The 19,835-nt window shown below is 49.1% G+C and overlaps 1 protein-coding gene across 1 annotated transcript in view; it reads right to left on the reverse strand.

Annotated features, from left to right (window-relative positions):
• Window positions 1-514: 514 nt before the first annotated feature.
• Window positions 515-19,835, reverse strand: part of DNM1 (dynamin 1) — a 215,020-nt gene continuing 195,699 nt past the window's right edge. Inside the window, exon 20 of the mRNA XM_054998606.1 lies at window positions 515-1,165. Coding sequence (XP_054854581.1) covers window positions 1,105-1,165 — 61 coding nt within the window. The 3' untranslated portion in view covers window positions 515-1,104. The remainder of the gene's footprint in view (window positions 1,166-19,835) is intronic.

The following is a 19,835-nucleotide window of genomic DNA, read 5'->3' on the forward strand; positions in this document are numbered from 1 at the left end:
ACTATTGATGACAATTAAAAAAAAAAAAGAGAAACAAGTCTGCTCAGCCTCAAGAATGAAGTAATGGGAAAATGGAGAACAACAATGGAGCTCCTCTCTTCTTGGTGGCAAAAAGAGAATTTAGGGAGTAGCGCCCCTCCTCTTGGTCATGTGATGATTTTGGCCGGAAAGCACCAAAGAGAGGACAGGCGCTCCTAGTCTACCAGAAAGCGCTGGAAATCTTTTCCACGGCTGGCCTGCGCATGGATAGTCCCAATGCGTTCTTGCACAGAATCCACGACGATGAACTTAAGTTACAACGCGGCAGGGAGTGTGAATAGCTTCTGCGGATGACAGTATCCTGCTTTTTAAAGACCCCACAGGGAGAACCCTTTGTGTGTATAAACAAGACTTTGCCCCGTCCCCATTGCTTCTGTTTACACTCCGTACTGTTTGGTATCACTTCAGAGACATGAGAAATTCAGAATGTGAACATCCCTTGGCACCGTACTAGAAAACCATCAAATGTAAGAGCCTGGAAGCACTGAGTGAGAGACTTTTATTCTAGGCATGGAGTCCTCCACTGTACAGAAATGATAATTTATTTCAGCCAGTGAACAAGAGTTGACAGATCACAAACAGCATCACAGGGACTAGTAGCACTGCGAAGATTCACCCACAATTCGGGGGCAACAAAAGAACCCAACTCTACGCAGCAGAGAATTAATCTCAGGATCACTGCTGGGTCTTGGTTATATTTTGTTGGGTGCACATGTGTACGTATATATAATCTTCCTACTCAAGTATTTGCTAAAATCAACTTCAGAAGCATTAATGCCTTAAAACTTCTGGACATCGTATAGATTTAGATCTTTATATATATATATATTTATAGATATTTATATAACAGTAAAGATATGTTTCTCATTACTACAATATAACTCATTTTTTATTCCGTTAAAGCAACTGTGAGGAAGGAAAAACCAGTTTCACTAGAGTCACGTCTGATATGTGCAAGCCACAAGCTACAACAGAACAAAGCTGTGTTTTTTAAGATGTGCGTCGGACCATTCCAAGACAGAACAGCTAAGAGGCAGATAAGGATGGATCTCAGAGGGAGCAGAGTTACATGTCAAATGGTGGCTTTGGACTCTCCGGGCGAGAGGGGCTAGCTTTGCCAGGGCGGCTGGAATGTAAGAAAGAGACAGACACACACACAAAATAAAAACAACAAAGGAAGAGAGAGGGAGTGAGACAAAAAGAAGTAAAACAATAGTTAAAAATATGGAAAGAAACTGACATCAGAACTTGGCATAGAAAGGATTTTCAACAGAAATCAAAAGCAACAGCACTGGAATAAAAGAACTTAAATTGTAAGTGGGGTTAACTAGAAGACTTACAAAAATAATGGTTAAACTTTTGGGATAAGGGTCAGTATGTCTGAGATCTTTTTCTTTCATTATTGTTGTATTTACTCCCCAGCGTATACATAAAGAAGCCAGTTAAGAGGACGAGTCAATGATTGCAGTGACATTTCCCCCCACATACATAAATATGTACCAGCTGCATGCAAGTAGTAAAGGATATTAGAATCACCAAGATATCCAAGACATCAAATGACTAGTGTGCTTTCCCGCCCCCCTCCCTTCTAAAGCAAAGGTAGTTGTAATAAATCATTTTACACAGCAAACCTTCCTGGAAAACATTATCTTGTCCATTTTTTTCCGGAAGAGGAAGTATAGTAAATTCTCCTAGTGCCTCTCTCTCTCCTGGTTTGTGAAAAGTCCAGTTGTAAGTGGTGATAGTAGCCAGCAGCTCTTACCCCCCACTTTGTTACTATGGAGAACTGAGGGCAGCTCATCACGCTGATTCCTTCTATGCAGAGACGATGGCAAAGTTCTTCTATGTCCTTCTATAGGCTCTCCCCAATGGCATTATTGCCACCTGAGGGAGGGAGGGGCCGACCACTGTTCCAAAAAGTTTGCACTTTGAATTGAACCCACATACCAGACATATTACCTTGGTTACCAAGAACATTATACTTTTTTTTGTTACAGTATGTTTCCTCACCCAGAGGGTTTTTTTTCTCTTCTCAACTACAGAGGAAAAAATTGCTACAGATGTGCGCTAGACGCTACAGCTAACCGATGAAGGCAGGACACCGTGCGTAGGCCAGACCGGGGCAGGCTGAGTGACAGGTTGATGCAGCTGCCATTTGGGCACACAGCGATGCTCCTGTAACGTGATGCTCCCAAGAGCTCATGTCTTTCAAAGTCCCCATGCCACTGAACTAGGACTATGCTACACTCACAAAGCAATACAGGACGCACGAGAGAAGACGAAGAAGTGCTCAATCACTAACGAGCATTTTAACGATATGGGTGGAAGAGATGGAGGAGGGGCATGGATGTGCCTGTGAGGAACAGGAGGTGGGCGGCTGGGGCAGGGAAGCGGTGGGTGCGATGCTTGTCGCCAGCTGTCTACAGGCCTCAGGTTATAAATCTAAGAGGGACGGTTCAGCTGGTCGGATTATGGTGGGTCGAGTAGGTGAAGCAGGGCCCTTCCGGCTGTGGGAGTAGAGAGGAAAAAAAAGACGAGAAGAGAACAGACACGCTGAAGTTAGCATGGTGGCCATTCACATTCATGCATGCTTCTCTACCTCATCCTAGCCAGCACCTTGGCTGATTCTTAAATCTTTGCTAGTTTTGAAAAGTTGCGGAGGAGTTTCATTCAATCTCCATGGCCTTTAGGGAGCAGTGTGCCAACATTTCTTCTTAATGGATTGTCTGAAATCAAAGCTGCAGCTGGGAAGTTGGTGCTGGGGGCCAGATGAGAGTTGAGAAGCATAACAACCAGGGTGTTACTATACCAAGCAAGTGGAAAGAGCGATGTCACACAGCATGAGTGGTGTCCTCTGGGAGGGGCTGTTTCAGAAACTGACGGCTCGTCTGGAGCAATCACAGCTGGCCCTTGCAGTAAAGCAGGCGTGACAGCTGACTTTTTGATCGCAGCAGCTAGCTGGCTTCAATTTTGTCCAAACTGGTTCACTTCTCAAGGAACCTAAAAAAAGGCATTCTTAAATTTGGTCCTAGTGAGCCTTCCCCAAGTAAAAATTCCAGCTTTTCTGACAGGCTGAGAAGTTGCTGTATCATGGCTCATGGTGATATCAGCATAAGTCCAGGGGGCAGTTCAATCATTGTACTACGACCGATCCAGAATGGGGCAACTGTTGGGTGTGCCTAGACTGAGATGAACCCAGCAGACCAAAGTTTTTATTCCTTATTGTCATTTTTCACTCTTTTGAAATCACCCTTGTTGACCCAACTGCTATGCATTAATGACAAACTTTGGTGACAATGATCTAATAATAATAATAATATTCAATTTAGATACCGCCCTTCAGGATGACTTAACACCCACTCAGAGCAGTTTACAAAGTATGTCATTATTATCCCCATAACAATCACCCTGTGAGGTGGGTGGGGCTGAGAGCGCTCTGAGAGAGCTGTGACTGACCCAAGGTCACCCAGCCGGCTTCAAGTGGAGGTGTGGGGAATCAAACCCGGCTCTCCAGATTAGAGTCCTGCCGCTCTTAACCACGACACCAAACTGGCTCGCAGTTGTAGTTAGATGAATTTCCTATGATCTGCCTTGAGCACAGTCCCCACAATGGAGACCAATAAATCTGTCACATGGGCAGGCGGGGGTTGCTGTTGCGTATGAGTGTGGCATGTGGCTTGAATGGGGTGGCTATCCATAAATAGTTCTCTCGTGGAAATACCCCAGCAAAGCACTAGCTGTGAGTAATCACACAAAAGGCATTTTTGTGGAGGCAGTATACAGCATATGTTGACTGTGTGATAATCCTCATATAAATCACGAATTGTGTCTGATCGAAAGCAAGTGTACAGGCCACCATTTACCTGTGCACAGGGCTTTTTTTTCTGGGAAAAGAAGTGGTGGAACTCAAGACAGCACAATGATGTCACTTTAGGTCAGCTGGAACAAGGGGCGAGTTTTTTAAAGTTTAAATTGCCCTCGCCGAAAATGGTCACATGGCCAGTGGCCCCGCCCCCTGATCTCCAGACAGAGAGGAGTTTAGATTGCCCTCTGCGCTGCGCGGAGAGCAATCTCAACTCCCCTCTGTCTGGAGATCAAGGGGCGGGGCCACCGGCCATGTGACCATTTCCAAGAGGTGCCAGAACTCCGTCCCACCGCGTCCCCGCTGAAAAAAAAGCCCCGCATGTGCAGAGAATCGCTGCATACTGCAGACTACGTATTGCAAACAAGCGATCTCCAGCATGGCAGCATGGAGGTTGTATAGCCATCTCAGACTTCCCTTTTTAAAGAGCATATCTGTGTTAGAGAAACTGAGCTGGTCTGCCCCATTCCAGCCCTGCACCCGAGTCCTTAAAATACAACACCCTCAATTTTGGGGGGAGGTGATAACTGTGCCAAAACAACAGAGTGATCTAGGTTTGCCAGTTCTGGGTTGGGAAATTCCTAGAGATTTTGGGAGCGGAGCCTGGGAGGAGAGGGACCTTAACTGCAGATCATGCCATAGCGCCCACTCTCCAAGGCAGCCATTTTCTCCAGGGGAACTGAGTGCTGCTGTCTGGAGACCAACTGAAATTCCAGGAGAGGTCCAGGCCCCACCTGGAGGTTGGCAACTCTAGGCTGATCTCAGCAGGAAGAGTAAGCTTTGCAGCCCCTGTCACTTGTAGGCAAGCATGCTGACAGGCCTTCTTACTTTCTCCAGCTGATCACAAAATTCTGCTGAACTAGCTGACGTGTCAAATGCTTACGTATTACTGATTTCCTCAATGCTTTTTAAAATCTAGACTCTGGATAGGCGACGTTTCCTAACAGCGAGTCCCAGAAGGAAGCACAGGCAACAACCAAGCCACCTCAAAAAGACCCACTCCAGGATGAGACCGCAAGGAGCCATCACGCTGCCTAAGCGGCACTGCCGGGTGGCAGCCACCGGGCAAGCGGTCATGATTGAGGAGGGCTGGCTGGAAGCGGGAGAGAAATGATGCCCCAGAAGCCACACTGCCAAACAACTACTGCAATGGTCGACCATGTTACAGCCCACTGAGCTGCAACATGCACAGTGTCACCACAAGGTAGAAGCCAGCTACAAGGTCACTTGGGGATGATACACAGAAATGTAGAGGACTCGCACGTCCACCTGTTTACCATTGGCCTCCCCTGAGTCTCTGTCTTGTACAATCAAAGCTACAGATTTTGATGGACCTCCCAGGAGATAACTGCACCCTCTGGCCCATACTGCTAAATGTGAGGGTTTTCCTACCTTTCTCATTCACACACTGATAAATACTCTTTGAGAAGTCCCATTATTGCACTTCAGTTCCTACAGCTTGCCACCTTCACATACCTTTTCATTTCTTGGCTAAAGAGCTACGAGGGGCAAAGATCCACACACAGCATTGATCTGTAGGGCAACATGGCAGTACTTTGATGACCACACTTTCAAAAACACAACACATGATTCTAGCCCTCATGGTTATAAAGGGGGGGAAACATGGAAATCCTCCCCTTTCCTATCCTGTCACGCAACGCTCCTTTCTTGCAAAACAAATAAAACAGGGTTAACATACCTGTAACTTATGTTCATCGAGTTCTTCTGTGCTGACACACATGGGGACTGCGCAGGCGCAGGCCAGCCGCCGGAGAATTTTCTAGAGCTTCCATGGCTCCGAAGGGGCCGTTAGTCGCGCGCCTCAGCGACCGTTTTCCCGCCCAAACGGTCACGTGATCCTCCACCGACCAACGGCCCCTTCCCTCAGTTCTCCCTTGCCGCCGCTTGACCAACACACTTCAGCCATAACACCTTAAAAACACCAATTTCCGTTACAGCCATCACATTATTGTGCATTGGAGTTCACAGCGGGGTAGGAGGGAGGGTTGTGTGTCAGCACAGAAGAACTCGATGAACATAAGTTACAGGTATGTTAACCCTGTTTTCATCTTCGTTCTTCTGTGCCTCCACACATGGGAGTGTACCAAGCTTCACACAATAAGGAAGGCGGGGGTGAAGTCCAACACAATTTTATTGAACAAACAAACAACAACAAATAGATATGCATATATACATCTATGTAAAAAAAACTGTGTAAGGACACATAAATACCCAATATTTACATATATACACCCCAAGGTACATATATACACCCTTTTACTCAAGGGTACCCAGCAGGTACGCCAAGAAAGTCATCCCAAAACTCCTTCAGGAAAAAAGGGAGTGTAGGACAGCCCTAGCCACAGATACATCCTGCTCCGCATTGACATCAATGGCGTAATGCCTGACAAAGGTGTCTGCAGAGGACCATGTGGCTGCTTTACAAATGTTAACCAGGGGCACCCCCCTGAGGAGTGCCGAAGAGGATGCTTGGGACCGCGTGGAGTGGGCCCTGACACGAAGCGGGCAAGCCACCCCTGCCAGGGAATAGGCCTTGCTAATGGCCGTCACAATCCACCTAGACAGGGTCTGTGAGGAAGCCCTGTTACCCTTTTCCTTGGCCCCAAAACATACAAACAGGTGAGGACTGGAGCGGAATTCCTTCGTCCTATCCAGGTAATAGGCTAGGGCCCTCTTCAAGTCTAGGGAATGAAGGGCCTTTTCCCCCTTAGAGGAAGGTTGAGGAAAGAACGCAGGTAGTGAGATATCCTGCGAGAGGTGGAAGGCGGACACCACCTTGGGCAGGAACCCGAGGCAGGGACGCAGGACCACCTTGTTGGGATGAAACACCAGAAAGGGAGGGTCAGACCGCAGTGCAGACAGCTCACTGACCCTTCTGGCCGATGTGACGGCCACCAAGAATGCTACCTTGTAGGATAGCATATCCAAGGGGCATGTAGCCATAGGTTCAAATGGAGGCAACATGAGACGTGAGAGCACCAAGGACAGTGACCACTGAGGCACTGGCACCGACACAGGTGGGTAAAGATTGTACATGCCCTTAAGGAACTGGCGGGATTGTGGGTGAGAAAACACCGTAGCACCCTCAACTCGGGTGTGAGCAGCCGATATCGCTGCCAGGTGGACCTTGAGGGAGGACACCTTCAAGCCCAGGCCACGCAAGTGGCACAAATACTCGAACACAACCCCCAAGGGACTGCTGTCAGGCACCACTCCTCTAGCAAGTGCCCAGAGCTCAAACCTGCGCCACTTGGCCGCATAAGCGCGCCTAGTGGATGGCCGACGAGCATTCAGGAGGACCCTCTGTACCTCGTCAGTAAAGCCTATCGGGGAGGAACGATCCGCCAAGCCGCTAGGTGCAGCTTCCTGGGATCGTGGTGGACCAGGTTCCCGTTTAGGAGAAGGTCTTGCCGAGGGGGCAGACTCACATATGTCCGTTGGGACATCCGCAGGAGCTTCGGGAACCAAACCTGCCGTGGCCAGAAGGGGGCCACCAGGATGCAGTCCGTCCCGTCCTCTTCTATCTTGCACAGGACCCTGGGAATCAAGGGGAATGGAGGAAACATGTAGTGCAAGCCCTGCGTCCACATAAACTGGAAGGCATCCCCAATAGAGCGGGGGTCGCTCCCTGCCCTGGAACAGAACGTGTGGGCCTTGGTGGTCGCCACAGTGGCGAACACGTCTATCACTGGATGACCCCACATCTGGAAGATCGGCCCAACGCACTCTACGTTCAGTTCCCACTCGTGGTCCAGCAAAGGGACCCTGCTGAGGGCATCTGCCCGGGCATTGTCTGACCCAGCCACGTGTATAGCACGGAGCGATACGCCGTTCCTGATAGCCCACTGCCAAGTGAGCGTGGCTTCCCGGCACAGGGCCATGGACACTGTGCCCCCCTGCTGATTCACGTAGTACATGGCAGTCGTGTTGTCCGTCTGCACCAACACCTGACGATTTCTCAGCAGTGCTGTAAGAGACACAAGTGCGAAACGAATGGCCCTTAGTTCAAGCACATTGATATGGAGGGTCTTTTCCCTCTCGGACCAGACATCCTGCACAGACACATCACCACAGTAAGCCCCCCATCCCAACAGAGAGGCATCAGTGGTAACCGTGACGTCATGGTGCTGATACCCAAAGGGGGTCCCTCTAAACAAGTTGTCATCAGACAGCCACCAGTCCAAGGAGGAGAGGATGACCCTTGGGACAGAGAATTTGAGGGACGGAGGGTGTAGCAGAGCATCGTACCTCCGCACAAACCAGTTCTGGAGCGGGCGCATACGCAGCCTAGCAAAAGGCACCACAGAGGTAGCCGCTGCCATATGCCCCAGTAAGCACTGGATAGTGCGCACAGACTGGAATCGGTTCCTTTTAAACATGGACACCAGACCCCTTAGGGACCGAGCCCTCTCCAAGGGGAGCAGAGCCTTACCCTCCACAGAGTCTAAGAGTGCGCCAATGTAGGACACCTTGCAGCTGGGCACCAGTTTGGATTTCTCCAAGTTCACCAGGAGCCCCAGGCGTTGGCAAGTGCCAAGTACCAAGCCAATGTCCTGCACCAGCCTAGACTCCGATTCAGCCACGATGAGCCAGTCATCGAGGTACGGAAAGATGGTACAGCCCTCCTCCTGAAGGAAGGAGACCACGGGGGCCACACATTTCGTGAACACTCGTGGGGCGGTGGATAGGCCAAAGGGGAGCACCTTATACCGGAAAACCCTTTGCCGGTAAACGAAGCTCAGGTATTTCCTGTGCTCTTCCCGTATTCCCACGTGAAAATATGCGTCCTTCAAATCAAGGACCGCAAACCAATCCCCGTGTTTGAGCAAGGCGATCACAGCCGCCAATGTAACCATCTTGAATTTGGTCACCTTGAGGAAGGCATTAAGGCCCCTCAGATCTAAAATGGGACGTAAGCCCCCATCCTTCTTAGGTACCAGGAAGAACCTAGAGAAGAAACCCTTTACAGAGTCCTCATAGGGCAATTCTTCCACAGCACCCTTGGCCAAGAGCGACACGATCTCCGCATCCAGCTCGGCCATAGTGTTATTGACAGCTGTCAGGGGTGAACTGCATCTAGGCAGCTCAACGAACTCCAGCCCGTATCCCAGTTCAACAATCGTTAAGACCCATGAGTCAGATGTTATCGACTCCCACTCAGAGAGGAGTGGACTCAGTCTGTCCGAAAAGTTCGGGGATACGGCTGGCGCGACCCGTCAGTACTGCCTCCCGGCGCCCTGCTGATCTCTCTGCTGGGCCGGTTGCTGTGACGGACGAGGCTTGAAGGGCCTACGCCTCCTCTGCTGCTGTGCAGGAGGGTAAGGCCGCTGCTGGTAGGCCGGATACTGCTGGTAACCCGGCCGCTGTTGTTGGTATCTGCCCTGGAAGTGGTAAGGGCCGGAACGGGGGGCGTACCGTGGCCTGGAGGCGGGTTTGTCCGAAGGAGCCAGACCCAAGGACCGTGCCGTCTGTCTGTCCTCCTTTTTCTTTTTCAGGGTCTCGTCGGTGGACTTGGAGAACAGCGAGTCCCCTTCAAAGGGCATGCTCTCCACCCTGGAACGCACCTCTTGGGACAGGGCCGTAGACCGCAACCAGGAGTGGCGCCTGAGGACCACCGCCGAGGCCATTCCCCGAGCAGCAGTGTCAGCAGCGTGGCTCCCAGCATTCATCTGCTGCTTAGACAGCCTGACAGCCTCTGTCTGCAACAGGGAGACGACAGCCTTCCGCTCAGGCGGGAGGTCTCGAGTGTAGGATGCCAACTTCTCCCAGAGGTACAGTTGGTACCCTGCCATGATGGTCTGGTAGTTGGCGATCCTCAGACCCAGCGAAGAGACAATGTACTGGCGCCTGCCCATGGCATCCAGCTTCTTGCCCTCTTTATCGGCAGGCACCGAGGAGTGACCCGACCGTCGGGGGTTGAATTCCTCCGTGACCAAGGAGGAAGGTGGAGGGTGCTTCACCAACGCCGGCCAGGTGCCCTGCTTGATCTTGTAAAGCTGCTCAATCCTCTTAGATGTTGGAGGCTGATCACAGGGCACCTTCCACACCTTCTCCACGATCTCCTCAATACCCTCGAGCATGGGGAAGCCAACGGACGCCGGATTATCCCCGTAGATCCGCTTGAGGAGCTTGTCCTTGGTCTGGGGGACTGCCGAAGAGATGTCCATCTCGAGGGCCTGGGCCATCCTAGCCATCTGGTCGGCGTAGATGCGGAGGTCCTCGAACGGGGAGCCCGTAGATGGCACCAAATCCTCAGCCGGCGATGGTTCAGACCAAGATTCCGACTGGTAGTCGGCCAGGCTCTCAACTTCTCCCTCCTCGGATCCGAGCTGGGAGTCCTCACCCTGGACTGGAGGGGGGAACCACGTCCGCCTCGACGTCGATGGCCCCGGTTCCGACTCGGAGAACCCAGCAGGAGCCCCTTCCCACTGGCAACGGTATGGCGAGGGGAGGTAGGAGGCTTGACGATGCCGGGATGCAGTGGATCGGGCAGATCGAATGCTGTCCCCGGAACGGCGCCGCTCACGACCGACTGCAGGTGGAGACGGACGGACAGGAGATGGACGGCTCCGACGAGGAGACGGGCTCGGTTCCAGCCTCGGCGACCGAAGGGCAGGTGATGGTCGGCTCCGACGGCGCGGGCTCGGCTCCGGCCCCGACGAGAACTCTGCGGGCACCGTCTCGAAGGCCATCGGATCCGGCACCGGCACGGAGATGTCCTCTGGTTCGGGGGAACCCAGATGAGGGGAAGGCGTGTGAGGAAGCACGATGACCTCCTCCTGAGGAGCGGGATGCGGCGACCGATGATGTTTAGTCTTCTTCTTCTTCTTTGCCGGTTCCGAAGAAGATCTCGGAACCGACGCGCTCCTCGCCTTCGAAGGGGACCTCGGCTTCGACCTCTTAGACTTTATCGGAATCGATCCGGTCGTCGGTTCCGATCGGGGACTCGGTACCAGGATCCTCGGTTCCGATGTCGGTCTCGGATCCGACCTGGTGGATGACGCGCTACGGGGCGGCCGCACCGGTCCCTGCGCTGGAGAGGCCGCTCTCGACGCCGAGGCACTCGGGGGACGCGGTTTCGACCCCGACCTCGCGGAGGCCACTGAGCCAGCTCTTGATTGCCGTTCGGCAGAGGGGCTAGGGCCGGCCTTGGACGGACGTAACGGGGTTCCCTCCGACATGACCTTCTGCCACAGCGAGGAATTTAGTCGGGCCTTGCGATCCTGCCGGGCCTTGCTGGTGAAACCCTGGCAGATTCTACAGGCCGAGACATTGTGGGTCTCCCCCAAGCAAAAAAGGCACAGATCATGGCCATCGGATTTGGCCATTTTAGTGTGGCATTGCAGGCAATGCTTGAAGAGAGCCGTAGAGGCCATCTTCAGGGGCACGCGAAAGAAGGGTCAAAAACAGTCCGAGTCAAATTACCGAGTCCACGTCAAAGTCCAAAGCGAGATCCAAAGAATAGTCGAGGTCACGAAGTCCGAAGTCAAAAGCCAAGCAATCAGTTAGAGAAAGCACGAAGCACAAAAGCACAGAGCAACGAAGCTCACGTTCTCTCCAAGCGGCGGCAAGAAGAGAACTGAGGGAAGGGGCCGTTGGTCGGTGGAGGATCACGTGACCGTTTGGGCGGGAAAACGGTCGCTGAGGCGCGCGACTAACGGCCCCTTCGGAGCCATGGAAGCTCTAGAAAATTCTCCGGCGGCTGGCCTGCGCCTGCGCAGTCCCCATGTGTGGAGGCACAGAAGAACGAAGATGAACCTGAATTACTTCGCATCACATCACTGTTGTCCGTCATAGGAGCATGACACAGCCAGCAAATCTAAGGAAGGTGTGCAACTAACCTATAAAATCTATGTCATAGAAGCAGCATTATTATAACGTTCTGTTTCTTACCTAGTTCCCTCTCTGCACAGGTAGAGGGAAATGGGACCTTAGACCATTTCACCTTCTCTGGGGATAAAAACAAATCGGCTGCAGCAATGTTCAGGAAGAGAGAAAGGGAGGGAGGAAGAGAAACTAAGAACGCAAGAGAGGGATGGGGAAAGCTCTCTTCTTGCAGTGAAGGAAAAGTGAGCACAGCGGAATAGGAAGAGAAAGAAAATCCACAGCAAGAAGTTCAGGTGAAAGGTGTTAAGATGGGACGTTTGTCACCTAGAGCATTTTCTTATCTACAGGCTCCATATGGAGCAGGCAGGACAATATTAGCATTACATTTATTGAAGCAGATATCCATGAATCCCACATCAGCAGGCAGTGCAACTGCATGAGGACCTTGACACCTGAGTAAGGGTATTCCTTATTCGGGGGCAGGCATTGTGGAACTACGCAGCTGACTGGAAAATGGGTATCATATGCCTAGTTCTGCCATCGCCACAGACATGTGAGTGCAAGTGAAGCAAGAATCAGCAGGAGTTCCTGTCCTTGATGAGTGGTGAACCTTCTTACTGAATGATTCCTAAATGCCTATCTGAGGCTGTTGTTTTGGAGGGCTCATGTGTCAGGAAAGGGGGAAAGGGCAAGTAGGAGGAACAAGCACTGAGCCTTTCCCATGCCCATTTAATGCCCTCTGCAAATTCCTGCTTGAGACTGTTTTTCATAAGCTTGTCTCCCTTCTGGTCCTGGAGCCCAGCTAAGTGAAGAAGTTGCCTGGAGGGCATTTGAGAGGGGAGAATTTGCAGGCAGCGGAAAACTTAAGCTCCCACACCTGTGCAACTGTCTCTGGTGGTTCCCTCCTTCTGCTGGGAGGGTCACAGTAGAGATGTCTCAGGCACAGGCTGACTGTGTGAAAATATTTCCTTTGCAAAGACTTGACAGATGGCTTTTGTTCAGGGTCTCACTGACTGCCATGTTGTCAACTAAACAAGCATCTTCTCTCATGTCTGGTTTGTTTAATGACTGGAACAACCAATTAGACATGCAGATATAAATATCTGCTTAGCTCCATGAAACAATTATGAGATTTTTCTAAAGCTTTTGTGTGTGTTAAGTTTATGGTGAGCTATGTCTTTTGCTCTTTGTGTCTACACTGTAAATTTAAACCACTTTAAATCTGGACTGATTGTTGCAGCTTCCCTCCAATCAGTATTTCCCCCTTAAAACGAGGATATGTTGAACCACTGTCTGGACATGTAAATAGGTTTGCGGCATTGGTTATGTCCGCACTACTAGGTGAGATCAGTTTGGAACCAGATTGTCATAGCTCCCATTCACAGTTCCATGAAGAGTGAGGCAGAGGGCATCTAAGGGATGCTCAGCACTTCCACCAAACTATGATTTGCAGGATTTGAGAGAAGCCATGATAATCTGGCCAGATTTGAATTTTATAGTGTAGATGTAAAATTGATTCAACATACACTTACCCACTGAAATTGACTGCAAAATGTAAAATATCCTGGTTACAACAAACACTCAAGTAAACTTAATAGGTAGGACCTGCTGTTTCGATATTTGGTGCTGAGTTTGCAAAATGGAGTCACTTGATCTGTATTCCATCTGTAGGTGTGAAAGCACATAGTGCAAATCAAGAATGCTTTAAAGGGTGGGGGGGACTACTCTATTTAGGAAAACAAAAGAGAAATCCTTAAAGACCAACATTTATTCGAGCCTGAGCGTTCACGAAACAAAGCTCACTTCCTCAGAGAGCCATTGTACCTAAAGAAATGAGCTCTGTCTCATGAATGCTCAAGCTGGAATAAATGTTGGTGTTTAAGGTACAACTGACTTGGCTTCTGTTTTGATTTGCTACAAGAGGCTAAGAGCCAAGCTACAAGTGACGTCTTACACAGGTTGGACACTTGTCAGCTTCCCTCAAGTTTTGATGGGAAATGTAGGCATCCTGGTTTTACAGCTTGGCTCTCCATTACAGCTGCAAGACCAGGATGCCTACATTTCCCATCAAAACTTGAGGGAAGCTGACAAGTGTCCAACCTGTGTCAGGCGTCACTTGTAGCTTGGCTCTAACACAGCTACCCCACTGGAAACAAATACCACAGAACTTCCACTGGGTGGAGATCAAGGGCCATAACATTGGTCCACCACTGAGGTGCGGTTCACATAAAGTCATAAAAAGTATCTAGTAGAACAATTACAAGAATCATAACCCAGAACAATAATTTAGACACACACACACACACACACACAGCATATTGCTGTGCAGCCTGAGGGTGCTGCTGCCAGAGCCCATCTAGAAGGTGATCATTGTCTAACATAAAGGAAGAATGTAGGTTAAAGTGATCTGAGTAGGATGAGTCAATACTCAAAAATACACAGGTGATTCTGGTGCTTGTGAGAGGGGAAGTGCTTGAACAGGCAGGGAAGAAGAGCTGCTATTTTGTCTTCAATTTCTGTGCAGCATTTCTCCAGTGGGCAGCAAAAGAGGCCCGTACCCATGAAATAAGGTGAGATGGACTTCCCAAACAGCAAGTTTTGGTTGGGAATAGCAGGATGGGAATAGCAGGCGAACTTCCAGAGCTGAAAAAGGCTAGAGTGACACACCCGTCTCACTTCCTGTTCCAGTTTGAAGGTCACCACTTAGTAAGTGGAAGGACCTCAAATAGCAGGACTGGGAAAGATTTCCATCTGAGATCTCGGAGAACTGCTGCCCGCAAGTACATTTCATATGTAGAAGGTCCTGGATTCAATCTCTGCCATCTCTAGTTGAAACAATCTCACTGCAGAGCAGCTGCCAGTTAGAGTCAACAACAGTTCAGGGCTGGATGGACCAATAGACTAATCCAGTCTACGGCAGATCCCTATGTTTATGGGAGCAGGTTGAGATGAAAGACTGTTTTGACGAGGTCCCGCTGCCTGGAAGTGATCTGATAGCCTCTTTTTTTACTCTCTCTCTCTCTTTCACATGCCCACCACCAAATTCTATAGTATCTAATTGTTGCCCTGTCATTAGAATTAAAAAAAAGAAAAATTAAAATAAATTGCAGATTAAGGGTTTACTATAGGTTGACTACATCTCTCTATCAGACAGGGAATCTGCAGGATTTGGCTAAGAAGACAAAAACATTTATGGTGTGGTAAGAATTCTCTGGGAGAGGCAAGTGGCAGGATGGGGGAGAGGAGATGGGAATGGAAGGGGGCAGGAATAACACTAACATCGATTCATGCATCACCAAAGCTGGGGGCAGGGCGACTGAGAATGAAGAACGTACCGTAGCTGCCAGTCCTCAAGGGTCACTGATAGTGATTCTGAAAGACAACACGAGAGCGACATGGCTGTTCAGACAATTGGAGGCAAAGGGCCACGCAGACTGTCTGGAAAGTGAGACACACACACACACATACTTGCCCTTGCAACTGCAGACGGGAACATGCGTGCACACACAATGCAGGCTGACATTTGCAACTGCAGCCACACGTGCACACACAAGCCCCCACAGCCTCGCCCATGTACTCTCCCAGCTATAACTGCACTTACGACACAGTTGCACTGTAAGATGTACGAAGCCACACCTGCACCAGTATATCTCACACATACACACCCCTGTGCACTCATGTCTCAGGCATAAACATGTTGATCCAGCAACACACACAGTTGCATAGGAGCCTAGACATTCCATTACCAAAAAAGCACATGGTTGCAGGTACTTTGAAGATATTGACACACAAAAGGACAGTAAAAGCCCTTTCATTGTCACTCAGGAATCCTTGATGCTGTGCAGTAAGTCCCATTCAAAGGATACAGCTTTTGCTGCTCCTGTGCAGGTTGCTCCCCAATCCTTCTTAATTCAGGACTGAACACTCTCTTCCCTGCCTCACCAGGGTGCTCATGCTACAATAAACCTGTTGCTCCTTAAGGAGCCATAAAACTCCTTCAGTTTAGCTCTCTGGTAGCAATTTAATAGTTCAAGAACAGCCCATTTCTTTTTCTCACAGGTGACACAGAAGGTACAGTAAGTTACTTACAGCGCAAATGTAAGTCCACCTCTTTTCACAACTCTCAATTAAATTAAGAGTGCATTCTTTCACTCTTGCGGATTCAAAATTGCATTAATTTGCACATATGCCCAAACAGCAGAAGAGGGGACCACTCTCAAAACATCCCTGGACAGAACTGCCATATTCAAATCTCTAAAGTGATGTAAAGGCTCTTGAAAACACAGGCCAGTCACTTCTTCGTCATGGCAGCTTCCCACCCTCTCGCTTCCATCCTCCATAGATGAGGAGGAAACAGCCAGGAGTTGTCCAGCCTGGATCTTGATGCCGCTCCAGCTGAAGTCCCTGCCCAAGGAATATGCTACAGACTGGATTTTTTTACTCCGGTGAGAGCTCTGGGAGCCAGTTTTAGCTTTAAAATGTGGTATGAACATAATGCCTAAATAAATCTACATGAGACAGGTATTAGCAACAACGTCTGCAGGTAGCTGTTTTAGGTCCAGGCCCAAACCCAGACCCCTTTGGCAGCAGCCCTAACAGTGTCTCTTTTCAAGTTTTCCATTTATTTAATGACCACTGAAACGTGGCTATAGATCTTCTTTGTGGATTGGTAATATTTCCTTTATTTCATATTTTAAAAGGTAAAGGTAGTCCCCTGTGCAAGCACTGAGTCATTACTGACCCATGGGGGGGGGGGGGGATGTCGCATCACGATGTTTTCTTGGCAGACTTCTGTTACGGGGTGGTTTGCCATCGCCTTCCCCAGTCATCTACACTTTACCCCCAGGAAACTGAGTACTCATTTTACCGACCTTGGAAGGATGGAAGGCTGAGTAAGCCTTGAACCGGCTATCTGAACCTGGCTTCTGCCAGGATCAAACTCAGGTTGTGAGCAAAGCTTGGGCTTCAGTTCTGCAGCTTACCACTCTGCGCCACGGGGCTCTCTTATTTAGCCTGGGCTTAACCAGGTTGGGGTCAATAGGTGCCCCATTGTACCTGCAGCACTGACGAGCTCCACCAGAGAACGTTTTGAACACCCATCATTTAAATTTGTGCCATGGCAATTTGCATTTAAAGAATGTGTGCCTTTTTTTTTAAGAATAGGAATATTTCTGGTTGAAAAAGGAAGAGTGGAGAATGGTACCCTCCAAAAATGACAGCACACCATCCACTTGACTCTCTCAGTTCTACCCATCCAAAATTTTCCCTGGCATTTTCCTTCTTAATGTGTTTAAGTTATCCTGGGGAGGGGCTCCTCCTCTTCCTCCCTTTAGCTCCTAAACATGACAAGTAACTTCAGGAAGTTCTAATTTATTTAAGGATGGTGTTCATTTTAAGCGGGGAACACACAAAACATTGCTGTTATATGCCTTCTGAATTTCTCATGCAAACAATGCAGAGACTCTAGAAGTGTAATCCTAAACACAGTTACACTCTACTAGGTCAACTGAAGTAAATTCCCTCATTTCTTTAAAGTTTTACTTGTCCCACCAAAGGAGAAAGGCTGCCTGTGGCCCTGTCATTAACATGATATGCAGGCTGTTGATATGCAGGCAATCAACCTTCTACCATGGGCATGTGTGTTCAGAGAATGGGATCCCAAGAATTATTACTCTGCTGTGATACCCCACATTCACAAAACAAGGTGCACAGCTTATGCTCTTGCACACAGGCTCATACGCACAGAGAAATTCAAAGCATATAAAGGCGGAATGCCCCACAATTGTGTGCACGCACACACCCACGCCCACACACACACCTCAAAGGCTGACATGCTTCCTTTCAGACTTGGGCCTCATTCAGTGTTCTCCACCCAGTGGGGAAAAGCCAGATCTTTAAAAACAAAAAGAAGTAAAGAAAACATACAGCAACGATGAAAATGGTTGCCGGTTCACTTGTAGCAAGAGAATTCAGACCTTACTGCCAAGTGTGAACAATCTTATTCTATATACAAGAGATGGCAGAGCAAAAATGAGTTGCCATCGGGGGCCACTTGCAAATGGAAGACAGGGCTACTTATGGAAGGAAAGGGTGAACAAACTGGTGGAATGGAGGAGCTGGAAGATGAATGGGGGGGGGAGAGTTTTGCTACGCTCCTGGAAGCCATTCAAAGCGGAATACTGAGCTGTTATGTGTACTGAAAAATAATCAGTTGAAGAAGTGAATGAACTAGCTATGGAACAACTTGGAACAAACTGCCTTTGGGTGTAAAGGTTTTGGCTATACAATAAACGACAAATAGCTCCACTGCAGTCCTATGCCCTGTAAGATTCTGGCAGCATTTGATGAATTTACTAGTGGTTTAGCAACAATAATATGCCGGCAAAACCCTCTCTGTGCCATAGTGGGAATGTCTGCCGGCTTGTGGTTGAAGAGTGCATCCACGCAGCAGCTTATTCTGCTCTTGGTTTAGGGCTAGACCAGAAGTGTGGGAAGAATTCTGGGGGGAAAGGTGCATCTCCACACCGGCACTTGCCTGAATTGCACAGAGGAGCTCATGCCATAAAGCTTTCCCCAGCAGTGTGGGCTGAAGCCCCTAAATGCTTGTTTTGTACAAGCCTAGAACTGCACACAGACCTGACCCTTTTCTTTGCTGCTTTGTGGGTAAGAAAAATAATATCAGGAGTTCAGGACTGATCCCCAAAACATTTTAAGACCCACCCAGGGCCTTTGTCAAGGGACTTTTCCAAGGTGAAAAGGTGTTCTGTGAGAGGTGGAGCAGAGAAGGGAACAAGCGAAATCCCATCATTTCAGCCTGCATGGAATATTCTAACAGTATATAGAATATATCATCCATGTGAATGAAGAAATGGATCCGAGAGTGTAAAAGAGAGGAAGTGCATGGAAACAGAGTAAGGTGCTGAGGACAGGGAGAAGAAAGAAGAGCAGCAAGGGGAAAAAAAGATAAATTACAATACAACTCAATGGAAGAAAACAAACATGAGAGTAAAAAAGCATGACCTGGCAAAGCCTAGCAACAGCAGCAGCACATGCTGACAACCACAGATGCCGATGGGGGTTGCTATAAACTAGAAGTGAGGCTGTGAGACACAGGTGTACAAGTCTCCATTGGAAGGCGGTGGAAGGGCCACGTGGACGCACTGCAGGTTGGATGTGACCATTTGAACACCAACAAGTTGACGGTTAAAACAAGAACATTCTTTTGTATCCTCCTTGGGACTCATCCACTCCAGCTCCTACCTTGAGATTACAGCTGTGCTCAGAGATGAAAGACCAGGTAGCCTCAGAAAGTGTGTGATTAGAATCCAGCATCCTCTATCTGGCATTCCAAAGAGCCAGGGCAAGTCAAGGATACCAGGAGTGAGCTGGGTGAACTATTCAAATGGATGGAGTATTAAGTAGAGCTTACGTACCCCTTGTATCAGAGACATATCCAGCCCAGGCTCTTCTTATACAAGGATGCTTCTGTCACACACCAACATTAATTAACATGCTACAGAGAGTAGTGTGTCATAAGAAGTCAAGTCGTAAGGAGTGTGGATGGTTCCATGTGTCAGGTTTTGGTCCCATGTTTAGAGATACCCACATACTTCTGGATAAGCTATGGCTGGGCAAAAGAGGTAAGCAGAATTGCTTAACTTTTTCCTTTGGGCACCATGCAATTAAGATTTATTTGTAGACTTACCTCTGGCATCATCCCACGTAGCTGCAGAAGGTAAGCCCACACTTACTTATGCTCAAACAGCTGCTGAAGGCAAGCTAGAGCAGTGCTATTTAACTCTCCCATCTCCCTCACTCCTCAGAGTAGAGATCTGCAGTTTCTTCTAGACAGGGGTCATTTCATAGAAAGAGCTGGAGGAACTCATTAGCATAACTCATTAACACAACTAATTATCATATGCCACGCCCCTTGACAGCGCCAGAAGTGTGTCATTAGCATAACTGATTTGCATATGCCACACCCCCTGACATCACCTATCCTGGCTGTTTTGGACCCAATCCTGGCCATTCAGGGCCAAAATTGGGCCCAAAATGGCAAAAAAGGGTCTGAAAATGGTCGAAAAGT

This window comes from Eublepharis macularius, chromosome 14, assembly GCF_028583425.1.
Source record: "Eublepharis macularius isolate TG4126 chromosome 14, MPM_Emac_v1.0, whole genome shotgun sequence".
NCBI classification, from domain to species: Eukaryota; Metazoa; Chordata; class Lepidosauria; order Squamata; family Eublepharidae; genus Eublepharis; species Eublepharis macularius.